At 37.5% G+C, this 21,623-nt stretch overlaps 1 protein-coding gene across 1 annotated transcript in view; it reads right to left on the reverse strand.

Moving 5' to 3' along the window:
• The window catches only part of sntg2 (syntrophin, gamma 2), a 122,270-nt gene extending 100,945 nt beyond the window's left edge, over positions 1 to 21,325 (reverse strand). Inside the window, exon 1 of the mRNA XM_059353095.1 lies at positions 20,987 to 21,325. Coding sequence (XP_059209078.1) covers positions 20,987 to 21,055 — 69 coding nt within the window. The 5' untranslated portion in view covers positions 21,056 to 21,325. The remainder of the gene's footprint in view (positions 1 to 20,986) is intronic.
• Positions 21,326 to 21,623: the final 298 nt, after the last annotated feature.

Consider the following 21,623-nt stretch of genomic DNA (forward strand, 5'->3'; position numbering starts at 1 on the left):
TTATATTAACTTTATATTATGAATAGTGTAGATATACTTTCAGTAGCTTCATGGGAAACCCTTACGCCACTACGTCAAGAAGTAGGGAATGTTGCCAATATCATGATATGCATTTTTTTACTCATAAAATAATTATACGGGTATAATCGTGGACGAAATGATATGGCACACCCCTACTGTACAGTGTTCGCGTACCGAGAGGAAATAGTAAAGACATTTGTAAACAGGCTACTTATGAACACGTGGGCCAACAACAACAACATCAGTTAGCATGAATGTTGTTTTTTGTGGCAAAAAGCATAGTTTGGAGACCAGACATACTCATCAGGGAATCCTCAGCAGGTTATCTAGTGTGAACAGTGATCTGATGACTTTTAAAGTGGTGTAGTGTGAAACAGGCATTAGTCATCAGTGTTGCTAGATGGGAAACCTCCAGCTAATGTACCAACAGCCTAAAATTATCATATTTTGATGATAATTATTGTATGCGAGTCATAACTACAAGATCAATGTGTCATTTTAAAACCAAATATTAACATCACTTTACCCATGTATTTTTTTATAAAGCAAGCAAAAGGGCAAACTTATCAAAGAAATAAAATAATTACCATACATCTGGGAACACGGTTAGTCATTGATGCTAAAATCTGTGCATATTATGGCAGCGTATTACTGCCACCATGACAGAAAATAAAGTTATAACGAGAAACCTCAATTTCACAAGATCCTCTTTGCTTCATAACAAGATGTTTTTCATGTCACTATGACATATTCAATTTTTGCAACAAACTTTTTATAGCAACATTATAGCACTCCCTCGTTACATCACAAACCCTTCACCACTCTGACTTATCTTGTTAAAACTAATGATCAGATGAAGAGGTGCAAACAACTTCCTGCAGTGTGAGCATCCGAACTCCAACCCAAGCCAATTAACACCACAGGAAGCCCTTCACTGTGCTTCTTCTCTTGTATGAAATAACACTCACACCGTGCCCTTATCAGAGCCTCTTATCACGGTCAGACAAGGCTCAGCTATCCCAACCAAGTGGAGCTATTCAGCAGCGATAAAAATAAAAAAAACTCCAATCTACTAAGCCCCAAAAGCAAGTGGAACTTTTAATAAAGGCCAACGACCATGTTCCTGAGCAGAAAAGGGCACGTAGAGCTGTTAACCATTTCTTAGTTTGCTGGTTGATTACAACTTGTAGCCTGTCTGGAGGTAATTAACACAGACTGATGGTTTTGGTTGTAATTTACATTGTGTACAGCTGACAACATTTCATGAGCTATTTGCTTGAAGGCAAGAGACTACAGGCAAAACAGTGAATTTTTAATGAACGGGTCAATTTTGAAGTTTTGAGCTATTTTTAATAATAATAGTGGAAATGTTTTTAAGAGTATATTCTTTACAGGGTAGCTAAAACATATCTGCATACACTGATCATTATGGGCTGTTCTTGGGGGACTGGCATGGAAATGAAGGCAGACTGGGTTCATTACAGGGAAATGTTTACTGGAAGATAATTTGTAGACAGTGAATTAACATATTGAGCATGGATTAATTGTACCTGTCTTGGACTTCTTGTGTACTTATTTTTATTTTATTGTTTTATTGTTTTATTTATGTTTTATTATCATAAGATTGTGTATCTTAATTTTGCCCATTTTTTTCCTTTTCTTAATTGGTTGTTAGTGTGGTCTTGTAAAAAATTGTAAAAACTCAATAAAAGTTGATTCATAAAAAAATGATAGTGGAAAGAACACCCCAAATTAACATTTAGGTGTACACTACAGGCCAAAAGTTTGGAAGTAAGGACAATACAGGCCAAACAACTTCAATTTTCTGTTCACAATGACTTTTTTTAAAAACAGTAAAAAAATAAATAAACTACTTTGTTCACAGTACAAGAAAAAGAGACATGAGTGGGCAAAAGCACACAAAAATTGGACCTATGATGACTGGAAACAAGTTCTCTGGACCGACGAAAGAAAATTTGAAATATTTGGTTCAAATCGCAGTCTATGTCCGAAGAAAAACTGGTGAACGTCTTAAAGCATCATGCCTAACTCCCACAATAAAGCAAGGAGGTAGTAGTGCCATGGTTTGGGGATGTTTTGCAGGTGATAGAGTAGGAGATCTGTTTGAAGTAAAGGGTATCATGAAGAAGGAACAGTACCACTCCAGCATCATGCAGTTCCATCTGGACTCAGACTTGTGGGTCGAAAGTTTGTTTTGCAGCAAGATAATGACCCTAAGCATTCTTCCAAGCTCTGTCAGGGTTACCTAGACTAAAAAGAAGAGGAAGATGTTCTTCAAAAGATGGTTTGGCCCCCCCAGTCTCCAGACCTCTCTCAAATTGAGCTTGTGTTGGAAGAATTGGATCGATCATTCAGAAAAGTCACCCTTAAAAAAAACTTGATTGTTTATAACTAGATAAAAATCTGAAAATATGGACCACAATGCCAATTATCATAATGGTGATGACTGTTGTAATGTGCTATTGAAATGTGATTCTAAATAAAGACAAAATGTAAAAAATAAATAATCATAAAACTTGTGGAACGAATGCCTCGTATATGCCATGTTGCAGTTAAAGCCAGAGGAGGTTACTTTGAATGAAGCAAAGTCTAAGCAAGAAAACACCAAAAACCTGATATAGTTCAAATGTGTTTTGAAAAGTGACTATATAATTATGTTTATTTTGTTGCAAAGTATACCAATGAAACTACTATTTTGTACAAATTTGATCTTGTTTCCAAACTTTTGGCCTGTTGTGTATATTTTACTATATTTGGTCCATTAGATTTCTCCTAAATTCACAAAAAGTTATTAAAAATTTGTTTTTTCTCATGCTCTGAGCCACAAATCTCAACTTCAACTCCACTTACATATGACAAACTTGCCAGTTTTATTCTTAACTATATTCTGAAGATTTTTACTGAGGGGTTTGTCATCATTCATACCCTGATTTATAGAACATTCTGTTCCCAAAAATATGACAAAAATGTACTTTTCTTATGGCTTTTGACTGTATTTTCTCATTTATTAAATTATAAAAGGAATTATCTCAATCTCCTCCTGTAAAAAAAATATTAAATGAATAACTTTGACATTTGCTTTATCTAATCTTCAGATTTATTAGCACATATTTAATGAGTTCACACCTAAGCTGCATATCTAAATATATCACATATCTAACTTGCAAAAAAATATTGTCTTAGTGTTAATAATAAACTGGGGAAGTTTCATGGTGATATCTATACGTTTTTAAAAATTCCCTAATCACCTGGTGTCCCCACTTTGCACAAAAGTCTTTCTACAACAGGATTCAGGAAGCAACAAACAAGGTTCAAGAGACGTTTTGTGATTTTTAGAAACACTGGCACCTCTAAATTGTGCGAGACAGCGACTGCAAACTGTCTCAACCATCATCTCAACTGTTTATAGTGTTTGTGCCCAGGTATCACAGTTGTGGTTCCAATGGGAGGAGGTAAAGTACACTTTTCAGACTTGAAAGGAGTGAATCAGAAAGAGATCTTACTTGGTTTGGCACAATTGAAGTGGAAGAAACATCATTGTGTATGCTCAGTGGATCATGAGTGCCAGGGTGCATTATTTTTGCTAAAAAAGAAAGAAGATTTTAAGAGCCGTTCTTATCGACCATTTCGGAAAAGTTTCACCTTCCAAGTTCACTGGAAATGAAGCGCTACTGTCAGGGCTGCAGCATCATTGAGCACAGAGCGATTTCCCTTCAGAGCTGAAACATTTCCACGGCCAGAACACAGACAGCAGCTCCTGCATCACTGCCTCATCTCACAGCCCGTCTTGAAGCAGTTGATTTCAGCTTCTCTGGGGTTTTATCAAATCCGAATTGTTTCAAATCAGATCTAATTAGAATTTTTCTCATTTGCAGGTAGCTAAAGTTAAAAATAAACTAAACCTAATCTGTAATGAGCTGTTGTTGTCTGAGAATGTAGGAACTGGTTTTAGCAGCAGCCTGATTAATGTCTACGACCTGTAGCTACAATCTGTAAATGAGAGGAGCAGCATGAAGAATGGAAGGTTGATTAAATGTGTCCGATGCATCGTTAACAACTGGAGATCCCAAATGGGAAACCATAACAGCTTCAAATATTGATAACGTTGTCAAGACACGTTTCCCTTCGAGGACCTCCTGTATCTGACATCAGCTACCACCTTCACTTTTCTCTTGCTTCTGTTTGAAATGTATTAAGTTACACACACATTCATTTATTCCTTCAGTCATTCACTATGATAAATGATCAACAAGAGCAAAAGTTTCATTCTAGTCATTAAAGAGTTCAAGATGATTAGCTAATATGATCTGCATTAGTGACATTTGCCATTTTAACCTGAAAAGTAATGACAATGAGGCTTCGAGAGCTGCTCCTGAATCAGGATCTTCTGGGTAGACTGAGTCACCAGTCTTCTTTAGTCATTTAGCAGATGCTTTTATCCAAAGCCACTTACAGAAAAAGGGAACAATCAATGTATAGTGCAATAAGAGTCGTAAGTGCAGCGATAAGTGCTAGTGACAACTGTTTAAGGAGTAGAATTGTCGTGTGGTGCTAGGAGAGAAGATGCTCTCTGAAGAGCTGGGTCTTCAGGAGTATTTTAAAGGTAGTGAGGGACGCCCCTGCTCTGGTAGTGCGTTCCACCAGCGGGGAACAAGACATGCAAAAAGTTTGTATTGCCTTGGTAGAACAGGTGGCAGAGCCAGGCGCCATTCATTGGAAAAGCGCAACAGTCGTGAGGTAGCATATACCTGTATCAGGGCGTTCAAGTAGGTGCTGTACCATAGACAACTTTGTAGGCCAGCATTAGAGATTTTAATTTGACGTGACGGCAACAGGTAGCAAGTGGAGCTCGATGAGCAGCGGCGTGACATGTGACCTTTTTGGATGGTTGTAGACCAGGCGCGATGCCGCGTTCTGGATCATCTGAAGCGGTTTCACTGTGCAGACTGGCAGGCCCGTCAGGAGGGCATTACAGTAGTAGGTTTGTCTGTTTGTCAGCACGACTACACAAAAACTACTGGCCAAATTTTATGGGGACTTGGTGGAAGGGTGAAGCTGCACCAAGGAAGAACACATCATGCAGATCACAGGGTGGATACACAAATTCATTTTCAATGTCATTAACATTGTGCGATAGCCGTGGCCTTTGCAGAGGTCTGCGCTCTCCAAGTTCCCTTCTAGCAATGTTTTTTCCAACAAGATCTCCAACCTAAACGACAGAATAGACAGTTTGTCAATACCACCCATTACGACAGTAAAAGACAGTTTAAACATTAAATAAATGTACATAAGTGCCGGAAGTGAAGTAGTTACAAGGGTGACATGATTACCATAAGTTACATGATAAAGGTCAGTTACGCAAGTTTTCAAAAGGGACACAAACCCCGTTCTCCTGGGTGAAAGTCTGCCGTTTGTGTGTAGATCTGTGGTTTGGTGGCATGAATTCAACAAAACTGCAGCCTTTTTTACAACAGCAAACCTCACATTTATGTATAATGGCATGTGCATGACCAGGAACCCCCGAAACGCTTATATTGGTTGTTTTGGTTGGTATCGACTAGCGACTAAACTCCTTCATGCCTTAGTTCACCATGTGTGATATGCCAACGTTTTTCCACATAGTAAGAATAACAAGGGTGCAACCTGGTCATAGTTCAATCAGAGCGTGTCTCCTGCCTTCTACTGATCTCAATCACATGCTGGTAGAGAAGGTTGTACCAAAGTACAGCCTGTCATGCTGTAACACTCAATGATGCTGCTACAAACAAAAGGGCAGCATATGTGTTGGTATTGTTGAGCTCACAAAAACACACAGCTATGATCACAGTTCAAGAGTGTTTTTTTTACTGATTTTTTCCCCCCCAAAGTACAAAAGCTGGCTTGCAAAAAAGCAGACAACCGCAAAATGTTTCATTTTTGTCGTTAAAGATTTAACGTTAATTAGCTAGAGCTGATATAATCAAGGCAATACTAAAGCATTAGCTTTTAAACAGTTTTTAATAAATAATAAGGCTTCTTACTATATATGCTGAAACCGCTCCGTTTGTTTACTTGAAGGGGACAGAATAAATGTGAACACAATACTAAAAGAGGCAGTGATGGTGGTGCAGAGAGTCGGCTGGGGCCCCCAGCTCACTGGTGCCCTCGGGCCCCGTTTGACCCAACCACTTCTGATCAGACGGAAAGTCACACACCTGGGCTTCCCTGATAAATATTTTCACCTATGTTATTTATTCCCAGTCTGTATGTGGTGGTGCTTATTTATGCAAAACTATTACCACAGAGTGATTGTTTCCCTGCATATCTTAATGACCCAGACATGTCTGCGTCCTCGACCCCTCTGCCCTGATGTGAAGATATTCGACTTTGCTTTGCAGTGGAAGAAAAATATCCAGACACACTGATAACCTTGAAAAGTTAACTGTCAGATGACACACAAACACACAACATAGTCCTGTAGCACAAACATAGCCAGCAGCCAGAGACACACACTATGCACACACACACACACACACACATTTTGTGTCTGATCAATCACCCGGCTGTCATCAAGCCTGTACCGTACAGTATATAGCAGCCTTAATCCGCTTACATCCCCCTTCAGAGAACCACACTTTAGTTCCATCAGTTCAGTTTCACATTAACAAAGTCCTCACCCTGGATTTTATACACTTTCAGTCATGATTCATAAGTTTTTATGAGTGGAACGGTCCCTCGGTCATAGCCAAACATCACTCCCACTTTTCTGTCCCTGGCTACAAACCGTACTACAATTAAACTACATTCATTTGAACCTTCAGTAAAAAATGTGCTTAGGAAATCGCAATAATTAAAATGCATAATAATAATAATAATGCAAAAAAAATTAGAATGCCTAATTTCAAGAAGACCAGTTATGCTTGAATATAACCATGGCAGTCACAAAATATAGTTTTACTCCAAATTAGAGCCTGACAGATAAATCAGTTCACTGATATTATCAGCTGATATTGGCCTATCAAAGGCATATTGTATCGGTGTATACATAACCTTTTTTTGTAAGACCATAGATAATGTAGAATACATTGCTTGGTGTGATTTAGAATGGTCCTACCAATCTTTTTATTCCTTTTGTTTCAAATAGTCAGCAATTGACAATTGACACTGAACAGTAATGATGTTTATTAAGCTATCCTATTTCTTCTTCATTTTCTCAGTTATCATTTCTAACATTGGCTGATAATGTGTTGTATGAATAATGTATAACAACATATAACAATGTGTGAATCACAATCCACATATAGTATTTTTGAGCTGGAATGAAAATAAACTATCGGCCACCATAACAGTTAGCGATGAATTTTCTCCCTCTAAAATCAGCCTAAAAAATCCCATATCAGTCGGGCTCCACTCCAAATGGTACCAAAATTTACAAAATGAACACTAGGCTGTATTGAAAAAGACCTGAAACTAGCAACTAAGACCATTATATCTTTATGAAAATGTTCAGGTGAGAAGTAGGCTCCATTTCTTACAGCCTTCTATATAATACGACTTCTTTTTGCAACTAGTGAAGTCGCTCCCTACTGGCCATTTCAGAGAATGCAAGTTGAAAGCATGGCTTCACTGTTTAGAAACCTTCAGGCTACATCCACTTCTTTTATACAGTTTACCTCATGTACCAGGTGGTTTGTTACACAAAACCTTCAAGCTGTCATTGGGAACAGTTTGGAAATGGCACTATCAAAAACTTGATTGGATGATTGGTGGCTGGAGATTTGGTGATTGGATAAACATCTGTCTACACCACCATCAACATCAGCCAGCAGCTCCTCACAGGATACTGATTGGTCCAAGCCACTGCTGGCCTGACAAGACAAATTTTGCCATTGTTGTCTAGTTAACAATCCCTTGATGCAGATATAAAATGGTTGATTATTTTAATGTGGTTAATGTGGTGGGGAAATATGACCTTAAATACATTAAAGACATGCAATGGAGGAATTGTTGCTTGCTCAAAGTAAAAGCAATCCGCAGATTCACTCTGGTTATGGAACAAGCTTAATACATTTGGTATTTCATCTCGCTAAATCTGGTTATTCGCTGCAGTGTGTGCTATTTCTGTAGCTAATAAAAGAGTAAATAGAGACAGAAGGCCGTTTCTCTGCAGATACAGACACCGCCACACACTTCTAGTGGGTCATAAGTGATGACTGAGAGGGATTACTTTTGTTCGAGTCTGTACAATGTTTTGTAAGAAAGTCCTGCAGAGTATACCTTTACATTTGGATCCATAATGGCAGGCAGTGATGCTGAGCCTAAAGCTCAGTGTGTTGTAATCCTGTCAAATGAGGCACTCAAACCATCAAAGGAGACTCTTAAACATAAAATACACAGGATGTGATGGGAATATTTATGTAGGCCATAAAAGTCAATTTATTTTTTCTCCTTTTTCTTGTTATGTTTCCTATTTATTTGGGAAGGTGGTCCTCAAAAAATGGGCGTAAAGTTACAAAAGGTTGAACAGCCCCTGCTCTCTGTAACCCAACTTTAGACACCGTCAAGGAACATTTAAAAATTCTGCATTAATAACTCGAAATGCCAACTAATGGGTTAAAGGCATTTAGAAACATAGAGCCTCAGCAGCCTTGAGTTGGGTATGAAATGATGAGTCGTATGTAGTTCTGGATAACGACAGCAGTCATTACTACTTTTGTCAAGGTGACTACTTTAATGTGCATCCTTGAAAAGGTTCAAATTGGCATTTGAAAAAAAAAAGATCAAGGAGGATGAAACAGCACTCTATTCAGCTTGTTCTATTTTTTAGGTCAATGAAAATTACCTGGCCAAGGTTTTTCAGCAGAGAAATAACTATGAATGCACAGTTACACAAGTATGTTGAAGTTTCATCTAAATGTGCCTGGGAGGTATTTTAGAAAGGTTTAGTTTTTCTTGAAGTACTGATCACCTTGGAAATCCAAGCACAAAGCGACAACTTGGAACATATTGTTACAACATATTTGTAACAAACATCAGAAATAGATGGATATTGGGCATATCCTCATTTATTTGCAATAGTTAATAAAAAAATAAAAAAATGCAGACAAACCTAGCTTTCACAGCAAAAGTGCAAACACACATATTTTGCAAACTGTGAGCTTGCATTTTTGCCACCACACACATTTCAGAAGTTGCAAACATGCACGTTTTAGAAATGGTGCCGAACTGTGGCGAAGTTACCCCCGGTTTGCAAATACCAATATGCAATGTTGCCTCAGCTTTGGGTAAAACAGGTTAAAAATATTAATGGATTTTAGAAAATCCATTAAAAAACAGCCCAGAGATACAGCTGCACTGATGAACATAATCCATCATTTTAAATGAGACAACTTCGGTAATTTCGCCAAACATGCCTTTACCACGCTGCTAATTGCCACATTTAGTGCAGCTATTTTCACTCCTTTCCATCAGGACACTCTTACATAAGAGTGGTAGCGGCACAGAAGCAAATGTGAGACTGTCTTCAGATTCACTTACTGCAGAACAGAGCCACTTCAGATACCAGACACTGCAATGATTATTATAAAGTTACGCTTTTATAAACTTGTATGAGGAAAAGTCAGCAGTCCTCTAATTCACAGTGATGAATTATATTCATTAATGCAGCAGCATGTCTGCACAAGCTGTTTTTAATGGATTTACGGAAACAGCAGGAGCTTATGAGTCAGACAAGCTGGGTAAACCTGCAGCAGACTGTGATACAGTAAATAGTCAGAGCGCGACTCTTCACAGACCTGCACTGGTTACACTGGAGTTAGGCTGCATTCACAGCCAATCAGGTGGAGGGACGACTAGCAGCAGGAGTCAAGCGACAGCTTGGGAGTGTCACTATGGCACCAACGGCCTAATTGTGTGACGTCATGTTGTAACCTTTAACCCCCCAATTTAGCAACTTTTAGTAGACTTTATGCTGCACAACTATTGTTTTCCATCGGGGCATTTTTATGATATCAGCATGACCAAATGTACTCAAAGTCAATGCCCCTATGTCTTAAAACTGACTAAAATGACATGCTATTTTTTGTTTATTTTACCTGTACGAAAGTGTAAAAAGTGCTTTTAATGGAGGATATGTGCTGAATTATGTCCTTTGTAAAACCACAAATGGTCTTTTTCAAAAAAAAAAAAAAACATAAAAAAAAAATAGATATGAGGCGTTCTTTACAGATACTAGGATACAAACTTTGTTTATTTAGTTACCTGTTTTCCTTTGTTTCTGGTCTTTTTGGTAAACTATGCTAAGCTAACCGGCTACAAAGGCTGCACAGTTATGTCAAAAATTCTTATAACAATTTTCCCATCATGCATATATTAAACTTTAATAAACAAATGAAACAAAATGTTTTTTTAAAAAACCTTAACAAATGTAAAATTAATAAAAAAAGATAAATAAATAAAATAAATATTTATTATAGAAATCAATAAATAATGAAAAAAATTAAAACCACTGTGTTGCAACCTGATAAAGTAGAAACAGAAATATTAAATTTAAAAATAATTTAAAAAATGAGACCAAAATAATTTGGATTAAATATATCGTAGTCCACTTCCACAACCTATTTTTTTTTTTTTAATTCAACATTTTGGTAAACTATATTTAACTTATTTTAAGTTCGAATCAGCAAAAGCACACTGCTATAGTGGGAGAGGGTGGAATTATGACACAAGATCCTCATCAAAAATAAAGAGTTATTTATTGCCGGCCCTAAACTTTCTACTCGTTTGCTATTTAATGAACAGACATGAAACTTATTTGTATCAATCTTTTCAATAACTCTTGGCAAATGAAAGCATTGACTTAAAAAGTCAAACCATTGTTAAAAAATAAATGATAAACTTGTGACGAATATTTTGTAATAAATCCAGCTAAGACTCACAGAATGCTGTTTTATATGTTCACTCACAGCTGAGCCGTACATATTTGCCTGAACAGAGATTAGAAATGTAAATAATGGATGTACAGGAAAGGCAGTAGAAGAGAAATAATGGAGTTATTCATGGTTGAGGTAAATGCATCACAAATTATGTTAAACTTGCTTAAAAACCTTCTTTCTATGCATTAAGTAGATCATCTTCTCCCTATGCATCGGTAGGTCCGCTGTATGCAGTACGGCGCTGTGTGTCAATAGTGTGGACGGTGGATAAACTGTAGCCAGGATGGAGGCCGTCTTCGTATGTACAGAGCTCACAGAAATGTGGTGTTATATCTTCCGCAATCATCCTGGTTCAATCTTCCACTCAGAATGGCTCTGTGGGGAATCAGAGCCACTTGATGTGTTCCCTCTCTATTGTATAATCATTGTTTGAATAGGCTCGTCTCACAGAGCTGTACTGCTCAAACAGCAGCACGGCCGACTGTGTGACAGACACAAATATGTCCAACATGTGTGGGATTATTTCCTCGGAATGACAAGATGAAGGAAATTAGTCCAACTGGCTCGGTGCGCACATTTTGTAAACATTACCTTTTTTGATATTTGGCTGTAATGGATATCTTGTGTTCTAACAGACACAATGCAGTTATGTATGAGTGGGGATTGGTTGTTCTTTTGTTGGCACTAAGGGACGAGTAATTCAGGGTGAATGTAGTTTTTGAGGAACTAATCTGGGACTGTGAATATTTCCAACATTTTTTTTCCCCATTTCAAGGACAAAAATAAAACAACTATTGCTTTTAGTGTGGTGCGGAAGTCTTAAGTGGGAAGAAAAGTGTCCACAACAATCCACTATCAGCTGCTAAAGGGACGTGGTCGATTTCTTTATATCTCACTTGGAAATGAATGGGGACATTAAAATGCATAAGTTTCCTGCCTGGAATCTAAATAAGAATGCTAATGAAACGCTGTGGGTATTAATAATGCAGAGGACGAGTTTCCTTTTATTTGCTAAGGAAACATTCCGAGAAAAGGTTCCAAACACTGACAGCGCTACTTGTTTTGATGTATCAGGATTTATGACACAACATATCCTCTTGACATTTTAAAAATTAAAAACACCATCTAATTAAGACTTTAATTACAGCCTGCTTTTGTAGTTGGTTGAATTATGGAGTATGACTGTGCATAATGCTGTCTTATATATGTATCTTTGCACTTCCTACAGGGACTAATTATGAGCTTTAAAAAAGACTAATTTATGATATAACACTGGAGTCTGCCCTTTGGCCCATTTCACTTCTCTCATGGGTTCCTCAAGTTCCTTTCATTAGTTCATATGGCTTCATAAAATTATAAAGTGAAACTGTAGTGGCATTTGACAAGAAATTATATATATATATATATATATATATATATATATATATATATATATATATATATATTTATAGATGTGTCAATACATAATGTTTTGTACAATTTCACTTATACAGCATGTTTCAAGTTGAAGAGCTTTTCCAAGTGATTTATAAACTTGTGATAACATAGTTGCTTAGCTGAACTTATAAAGAAAAGATATTCATCTGATGCTCAATATATCTGTAGAGCACATACTTATATCTTCATGATGTAAATGCAACACAACAGGAACAATCTGGTGATGCTTTTCTTTTAATAAAATTGCTAAAGTTATTTTTCCTACGGCCTGCATTTCAGTCTGTGTATTGGATGGATTTTCATTTCTTTTTGCTCAATTCACCTAATGGCTTAAGTGTGAGGATAATATCACCACTTCTTGGTTTGGCATGTCAGTGGTACAGTTGTCATTTTGTGTTTTCATGTAGAAAGAGATTTTTTTTTGTAGACGAATTTGGGAAAAACCTAGTTTTTGAAAATGTATTTGTATGAAAATAGTCAACCATCAGTAGAAACTGTTGGGCCAAAGCATCATTCAGCTTTTACATCAAAGGAAATTTTTCAGATACATGTCGGGAGTCAACTTTTGTCCCAATTTAGTTTTTTTAAGTGTGAAAATAAAAATCCATTGAATGCAATGTACACTGAGCAGGCTCCTTCCTCTGCAGGTTCCTTGCAAACTATTGGACATCCTTGACCGAAGGACGCATCAGAAAGGCATTTCTGCCTCTGCTGCTGCATTTTTCTACATCAGTATTTTTATGAGTCAATAATATGATCATACTGACAGGTATATGCTGGTGTGTCTGGTTCCGGAGCTCTGCACAGATCAGACACCTGGTGTCACGGAGGTCTCCTTGGATCGCCAGAGACAACAACCTTTTATTCTTTGGTTCATGGAAAGTACCTGAACTCAGAATATGTTGAATACAGTGCAATGTTACCATGCAACTTCTGCTGGACTGGCAATGTGCTTTACTGCCTGAGTTCTGTGATGTGACTCTGTTGCTGCTGGATCAGACACTTGAAGTTTAGAATCGTAACGTCCGTTAACCAGTGTATTGATACATTCATTGTTTTACAAATTAAGAGTATTTTATTGATGTACTTGGGTGCTGAAACACAAAAAAATAACTACATTAACTAAAAATGTAACAACAACAAAAAGGAAAGTAGCGAAATTATTGTGGGGGTGGTGGGCAACTAATGCAATCAGTGTATGCCAAAACATAACGTAACACCGGTAACATGGACTACCACGGAAAGCCTAATACAGCATGAGGAGGAAAATGCTCAGAGAAGTCGAACATTTATTTTGAAGGACTCACTCAATGATAGCAGGAAAATTGAATATTGTTCAGACAATGAAAGACACTAAATATTACCTCTTTTTAGAAACTGAATTTCATTTTGACAATATAAGCTCTGATTGTTTTTGTCCTTTCCAATTACCTGAGCAGCCCTGGGAAAATGAAAGTTAAAAGAGAATACATGTTCATGCTCCAAAAGGAGCGATTTGGTTAAAATATGATTGACTTGCTGAATACAAAAGCATCGACTTTCACACTCCACTGGGGTATAATTATGCTTCTGCAGCTCCTGCCAAGAGACACCCTCAGGCATGTGACCACGGGGGGTTGGAAATTCTATATGACATGCATGTCACTTTTTTAGTATGCCTGTAGAAAAGGACAAGGCTTTAACTGTCTGATGATCATACTGAATCACACTGTATTTAATCCTGATTCTAGTGATTCTGAGTTTGGGGTGTAAAGGTTATGTTGACCAGGAAGTCGATATCACAGTCAAAACCTGTGTGTGAATATTTATTCATCATGTATATTATATTTTAGTGTCAGTATTGTTTAGCATATTTGCTCAGGGAAAGTTGTCATTCTTACTTCCCAGGAGGACTGCATATGAGAAATTGTTACACAGCAGGGTGAAATGGTACATAGAAGTCACAGTTCAGTTAACACTCCGGTTTACAAGTCACAGTTTGGTGCAAGTTCAGTACAGCAGAAAAAACTAAAATGCTTAAGGATCCATTTCTTTTTATCTATTTTTAACAGACTGTAAAGCAAGAGTCAGGCATACAGCTCTCCTGCTGGGGACTGAGGTAACACTTTGCCCTCTGGTCACTTTGGTAAACTAGTTTCATTATAAAAAATCAGGAGCATCACTATCCACCCACATTCCCTAAGGGCAACAGGACAAAATAGGCTATAAAACTGAAAGGCATCTCCTTTACTATGAAATTAAGCATAGAAACTTAAACAGAATAATTAAAAAAGACATATACACGAGGAGTATATGTACAGTATTTAAATTGGTTATATCTTGGCTATATTAAAAAACATCTATCATCTTGGTGATCAGCACATCTGGGTGATGCTTTTAGTTAGGGCTGGGCGATATGGCAAAAAAATGATCGATATATTTTTTCATATCGTCCGAACTTGATTATTACGATTTTTTATATTGTTTTTAAACTGCGAGTTTTAAAGCATCTGTTCAATATTTTTATTAACATAAGTAAATAAGTAAAAGCATTTTTTATACTTTTCTAAGTTCATCTTATTTAATTTGCTTTAACAGTACAACAAATGTAGAAATATATAAATCAACACAGTGAACTACTTTACAGTCCTGAGTGTTTTTGCAGGTATGCAATAGGAATGTCACGATTACCCATTTTCAAGATTAATCACGGTATTAAACGTTACGATTAGTTAATCGAAATGTTTCCTAAATACCGGCAATTTCCGGAATTATGCTGGAACCATGTTGGTACATCAGCGCAACTTGACCGGAATCCAAAGAGGGAAATAAATAAATAATAAGACCTATAAGGATTGTTCATGTGATTTAACTTATTCATAGAAGTGTGAAATTAATTAATGCAAAAATAATGGTGATAATTGTAATAACATGATTATTTCTCTGACAATAACTGTACCAAGAAAATCTGTAATCGTGACATCCCTAATATGCAAGACCCAAAATAAACAAATTGCTTTCTGTCTAATCACTTGGGTGACACTTCTTTAAATGATTAAACAGATTTGTTGTTGTTGTTGTTAGAAAACCCACGCTGTTGAAGTTTTGTTAACTTGTTTATTGAACTAGGTTCCATTCAGTAATAACTTGTTTCTCTAAGTTTTCATATGTCCCACGCTCTTACCGACTGTGTTGAACGCACCATAGCCTTATGACGCTATTGAACGCACCATACCTGTGTGTGAATTGCCTTGCTGTTAGTTTTCTCTTGATACAGTGGCGGATCGATTGTATTTCTTTTTTTTTTCTTTCCCAACATTCACCTGTACCTTCCTGGTTTATTGCACCAAGTCGTGGCTGACATCTATTTCGCTGCCCTCAGCTCCACGTTTAGCTCCACGTTCTGTCTTTCTGTTTACTTCTCTGGTAACTTACAAACAGTAATGGAGCAGGGAAAGGTCAACTCTGATCGGCTGTTGTCACGCACATTTACAAAATGTTTGATTGAGTAAATATGCTCACAGCTGATCACCGTAATCGACCTGAAATTTATCACAATCATATAATCACCCAGGCCTACTTTCAGTGGTGCGTTGGCATGTTCAATGTATTTCCATTCACATCCTCTTTAACATTGGAGCAGCATCGACACACTATCCTGGACACAACTCTCTTCATTGCTGTTGTAGGCGACAGTAAACCTGCAGACAAGTCTTCCAGCTTTGGCATTTCATTGGTGCTCGCCATAATGTCACTGATTCAGCTTGTTGTGCGAACCTCAGCACCTATTGCTCACATCGCTTTAAGTTGTACACTATAAAGTTTACAGGCAGAACATGTGCTTGTGAACTTTGGTTCCCTTTTATATGCATCAATTTACATAGTGTGTATCTGGATATGGCTGCATGCACCAAACTGTGCCTCCAATACAGTGATGTTTCTGCACGAATACATGAACCTTTCCATCCACAGAGTTACATCCTGGTTAGGGTTGGGCAATGTCTACCAATTTGGCACACGATGTTGTCCACAGTGAAACATCATATTGGACAATATTGTTGTTGAGTGGTAAGATTGGGCGGTTATCTTATGGGCAACTCCTATAAAAAAAGACAATAATTTCAACTAATGGTATCATCCATTGGTTCACCCTAATCCTGGTATCAAACTTGCAACAAAGTCTTCAACCTAAAATGACAGAATCGACCGTCTGAATCAGAATTGACAGAATACATACACATATGGTTTGCGGTTGTAAAACAAGCCTGTGAATCGGTGAATTTTGACTAGAAAACCACTGACCTATGTTTAGTGCAAAAAACTTCCTGGTAAGACGTCATACAAGACAGTTAAAACGGTAAATAAATGTACGTAAATGCAACTCCAGTAGTTAAGAGGGTGACGTGAGCCACGTAAGTTACGTAAACAACGCAAATTATATAATAAGTAATTTACTTTTGTTTTCACACGGGAGACAAACCTCGTTCTCTTGGGTGAAAGTCCGCCAAACTGACAAAAAGCAGCTCAATTAGAGCCTAGGATCCTCCCAACATTGGTCATTTGATCCCAAAGATCATGGTTTGGGTTAAAATAAGTGTATGACGTTGTGATGTTATTCAGTACTAACATAGTTAAATAAGAAGGTAAAGCCACTCAATGCTGTTGGCACTCAACTATTGGCACTACACAGGCTTGACCCAATTGATCCATCCTCCTCCCTACGCTGACTTTGTCGCTCTTTATAATCACCTGGTTTCCCTAATACAGCCTCCAGTAGTTCATAATAAGCTTGCATAGACAACATATCGAGTTTGTTTTTGGTCAGTGGAAACAACCCAAGAAGAGGCCCAGATTACCACAAAACCACCCGAAATGATTTGTACCCACCCAATTGAATATAAAAAAAAGGAGCCAAGATGGTCGGAATTGGCCGAAATGAAATTTTAATTTTTTTTACATGATATAACACTGCATTTAGTATGAAATGCGAACCTCTGGTGCAAGCAGCTCCAGATGTTTTCCAGCAAACAATTTATACAAAAGTATGTTAACTAAGTAGATGCTAGTTTGGAAGTTTTAATGATGCAACACAATTGAGTAAACCACTAGTTTGAAAGCAGCTAGTTTTTACTAAGAATTTAAGGACTTCACACACACAAATACACACACTCTAATGAATTTACAATCCAGGAGAGAATTATGTCTTCAGAGATTTGCATAGTGCATTTTAAAGTCCTCACATGCAAAAAATATTGCTTGAACTAAGATGGGGATGGAGTCTCTCCTAATGTGGGAAGGCAGGTAAACACCCTGCAAACGGCGCCTGTCTGTCACAGCACTAATATACCCTGACATACAATTCAAACACAGAGCCAGACTGATGCACATACTGTAGACACAGAACATCCCGCTTGTGTTTGGACCAGAGGGACCGATCTAGACGATTGTAAATCATCCTTAAAACCAAACAGACCTTCCACACCGACCTTTGATTACTTCTGCAGTGCTGGATTACTGAGTATCTTCATACTATTCACGATTCAGACACTTGATTATTAGAGACATTTAATATTCATTGACATGCACCCAGTATACCATGGTTAAATAAGAAGTGTGCCTCTCCAGCCCTTTACTTTATCAGTGATTGCCAATTACTGAACTATTCTTTGGTTTTCAAAAAGGCAAATTTTTAAAGGAGATGTTTCAGGCTGACATAATTTGATTGAAGGCCACTTGCAAGCTTCTCTGATTACAACCATTTAGGGACCTGCAAAATTCTCAGTTTACTTACTGTATGAGCACAATCAAGTCGGCGCTGAACACCCTGCACACCAGGTGATCACAATGCATGATGGAGTGAAAGCCTTGCAGCCATTACTGTGTGTTTCTGGTAGCGTCTATTTCAACAGGAAAACTCAGTTTACTGTATAATTTTAGCCATCAGTCAGTGGTAAGTGGAGAGTGGGAAATGTGTGAAAACTGAGCACACTCCAAGCAGAATTAAGCTGCAGACTTGCGTCCCTTGAGGCTCAGGTATCCAGTTTTTAAAAGCAAATGCTTGGTGAACGGAAAGTGCCCACAAAGCAGGACTCCGGGGACTGATGAAATTAAAGGTGCTATGTGTCCAGTGGAGGCAATAACAGGCGAGCAGCTGAAAACTGTGCAGAAAATGGTGGGTTATATTCAACCAAAGAGGATGGAAACAAGTATTTGGAAATTATATACAAACATAAGACTGACCTGAAAGATCATGGCAAGATTGAGACTGGCAGATAACACAATCACCATGTCATCAAGTGTAATTTAAGCTTAAATGTCCATATTGGAGCTACAACTAATTATTAGTTTACTACAGTTTATGTTCTTGTCTATAAAATATTAGAAAATAGAGGAAAATGTCCTTTCAGGTTCAAGGTGATGTCTTAAATGTCAAAAACTGAGAAATACAGGAAGTTCTATATTTGAGAGGTTGAAAAGAGCATTTTCTGCCATTTTTGCATGGAAAAATTACTTAGTAAAATAGTTGTTGATTATTTTTCTGTAAATTGATTAGTTGTAGAACCTTACCAATATTGGCCTATTAAAAACGTATCGTTTTGATGGATATGTCCGAAATGCACCAATATGAAAACTTTTTATTGGAAACATATAATGTAGAAGACAATAATTGGGGCAATCTAGAAGTGGTGTTATTTATTTTTATTTGTTATTGAAGTAGTCAGCAATTGACTGACACTAAACATACAAGTACTGATGCACATTTATTTATTTATTTTATTGATCTTAATTTTCTCTGTTTTCATTTTTATCATTGTTGTAATTAATATGTATAATGATAGTAAATATTCTTTAATAAAGTTATGTGTTTAATAAAGCAGTCTTCTTTGTGCCTTTTTAGAGTGCATCAGTGCATGATCCATGTAGGCAAAAAGTCTATTTTCATTCAGCTCAAAAATAACAGCATCTGCATCAGAAATCTGTCAATCCCCCCCCTCTGAAATCAGTATCGGTCTCTAAAATACCATATCAGTCAGGCTCTAATTAGTCAACTAATCATTGCAGCTTTAGTCCTTTAACTCCTTTTTGATTGGATTGTGCTCGGTTCAATTTTAGAGAGCATATGATTTGTGTTGGTTTTTGCTTCAAGCATCTGACACAGAACCGAAAAAGCTAATATAAAAAGGTAAAAATCCATAGCTTTCTTGTTCAGGTAGCCTCAGCACAGTGACAAATTAAATATGGAGCTCTTATGAAAGCCCTTCATCCACATGGATGTGTGTGACTGAAGAAAATAATGGTGATGCACTAGTTCTCTACAACTAACCGTCCACCAGTACATTAACTCTATGGAGTCTTGGGCTATTTTGTCCATTTTTGAATCCTTTTCATGTCTTTTCGTGACTTGGAAAGTCATTTTGTGTTTTTTTTGGTAATTTGTGTCTTTTCTGGTCATTTTGTGTCTTCTGTGGGGTTTTTTGGTCATTCTGTCTTCTCATTTTGTGTCTTTTTCTGGTCATTTTGGGTCTTTTTTTACATTTTGTCTTTTTTAGTCCTTTAGTCCAACATAAAATTTGATTTTGAATATTTTTTTTACTTTCAAAACACTACCATGCTCAATAAAAAAAAATAAAAAAAATGTTGGAAATGTGAACAAAGGTTGCAGATATAACATAAGAGGGTTACATCCAGTTCTATAATTTTATACTAAATATATTTGACCTTGTCGACCTGGTAAATTTACAGTAAGGCTCCACGCTGCTTTGTTTTTACGTCTGGATGTGATGAAGAAGTCATGCTTTGGCGCTTTTGGAGACTCCAGAGGGTTAATCAGGCACTTACTGAAACGGAGATATATTTTGACTACAGGCATATGGAGAAATGAGCTACAGTTCAACAAATATCACTGGCGTCCAATAGCTAAGCTACTCAAGTGTAAGCCTGTCTCTATGGCACAACTGATGTAGTCTATCAAACCAAAACTGATAGAAAATCCACCAAAAGGCGCCGTTTTATCAACCGGAAGGAACGTCACACCAGCCTGCACTCACATATCTAGTAGTTTAATGTTTACTTGCTTATCTGTCACATTACACGTCTCTTACAGTCGGACAAAGGTGGTTTTGAAAATAAGTATAGTCTTCTAATGGATTCGGCGTGTGTATAATGTTAGACAATAACCTAAGTACTGCCGTATTTCAATTAAATTTGTTCAAACTTACAACAACGCACACATCAGTCGCTCCCGCCTTGGACACTCACTCACGGTATTTGCATGGAGGAGTACTGCGAAACATTACGAGTAAAAGTTACACGTTTGTTCAACTACGAGCACCACAGTTTTCTAAATATATGCCGAAAGATGCAAATACTGCTATTTATGTGGAAAACACTTTCACCTGAAATGCTACTAACTATCTACAAGTATTTAAAAGCAATGGCACACTAATTATATGTTTTTTCAAAGGTAGTTTGGAGTTCCTTCGGTAAATCAAAGATGAAACGGCGTGTCTGCTGTTTGTAACTGCCCCTACACTCAGCACATCTCACGGGGATAGAGCAAACTGCACTGTGCTTTAAGTTGATTCAAAGATATTTATATGAAAAGGTTTACTTGCCGAAGTTGGAACCAAAAGGCTGGCGGGTCGCTCAATCAGCTCAGGTTGCTGTTTCCCGGCCACATTCATTTCCCATAAAAACCGCTTTTTTCTGTCCGCTGATTTCGACGAGAGTTCCTCAAGTCATTTACCGAGCAATTGACTGCAAGTGTTATTCACCGGCGTCCCGTTCAAAGGCAGATGCAGACGGAGAAACCATGCCTGTCAGCTCTATCGGGCTTTCTTGTTTTAAAAGCTACCTATATCTTGCAATTAGAACATTTTTCTCCTGCTGCAGGGACAAATTAGTGACGGCAATCGTTGCTTATTTCTCCACGGCTCAGCCCCAACTGTCAGCACACAGTGGCTCCTCTGCTGCTGCTCATCAGTCTGCATGTCTCTCCACCTGCTGCCTGTCCTATTAACCATTCCTGCGTCAAACCACAGGACATTAACCCATTCACCGGTGTTTAAATCCTGCAAGCATAACGGCATTTAGGTCAGCATGAGCATGAATATATTCATGATTTGTGTGTCTTTAATTAGTGCACTGTAGTGGTGGGCTGTGTGACAATCAGTGCAATTTGTCTTGGATTTCAGCAGTGCCTCTGGTAAGAAAACATCCCCAAAACAACAACATGAAAATCAATTTTAAAAA

Source organism: Centropristis striata, chromosome 16 (genome assembly GCF_030273125.1).
Source record: "Centropristis striata isolate RG_2023a ecotype Rhode Island chromosome 16, C.striata_1.0, whole genome shotgun sequence".
NCBI classification, from domain to species: domain Eukaryota; kingdom Metazoa; phylum Chordata; class Actinopteri; order Perciformes; family Serranidae; genus Centropristis; species Centropristis striata.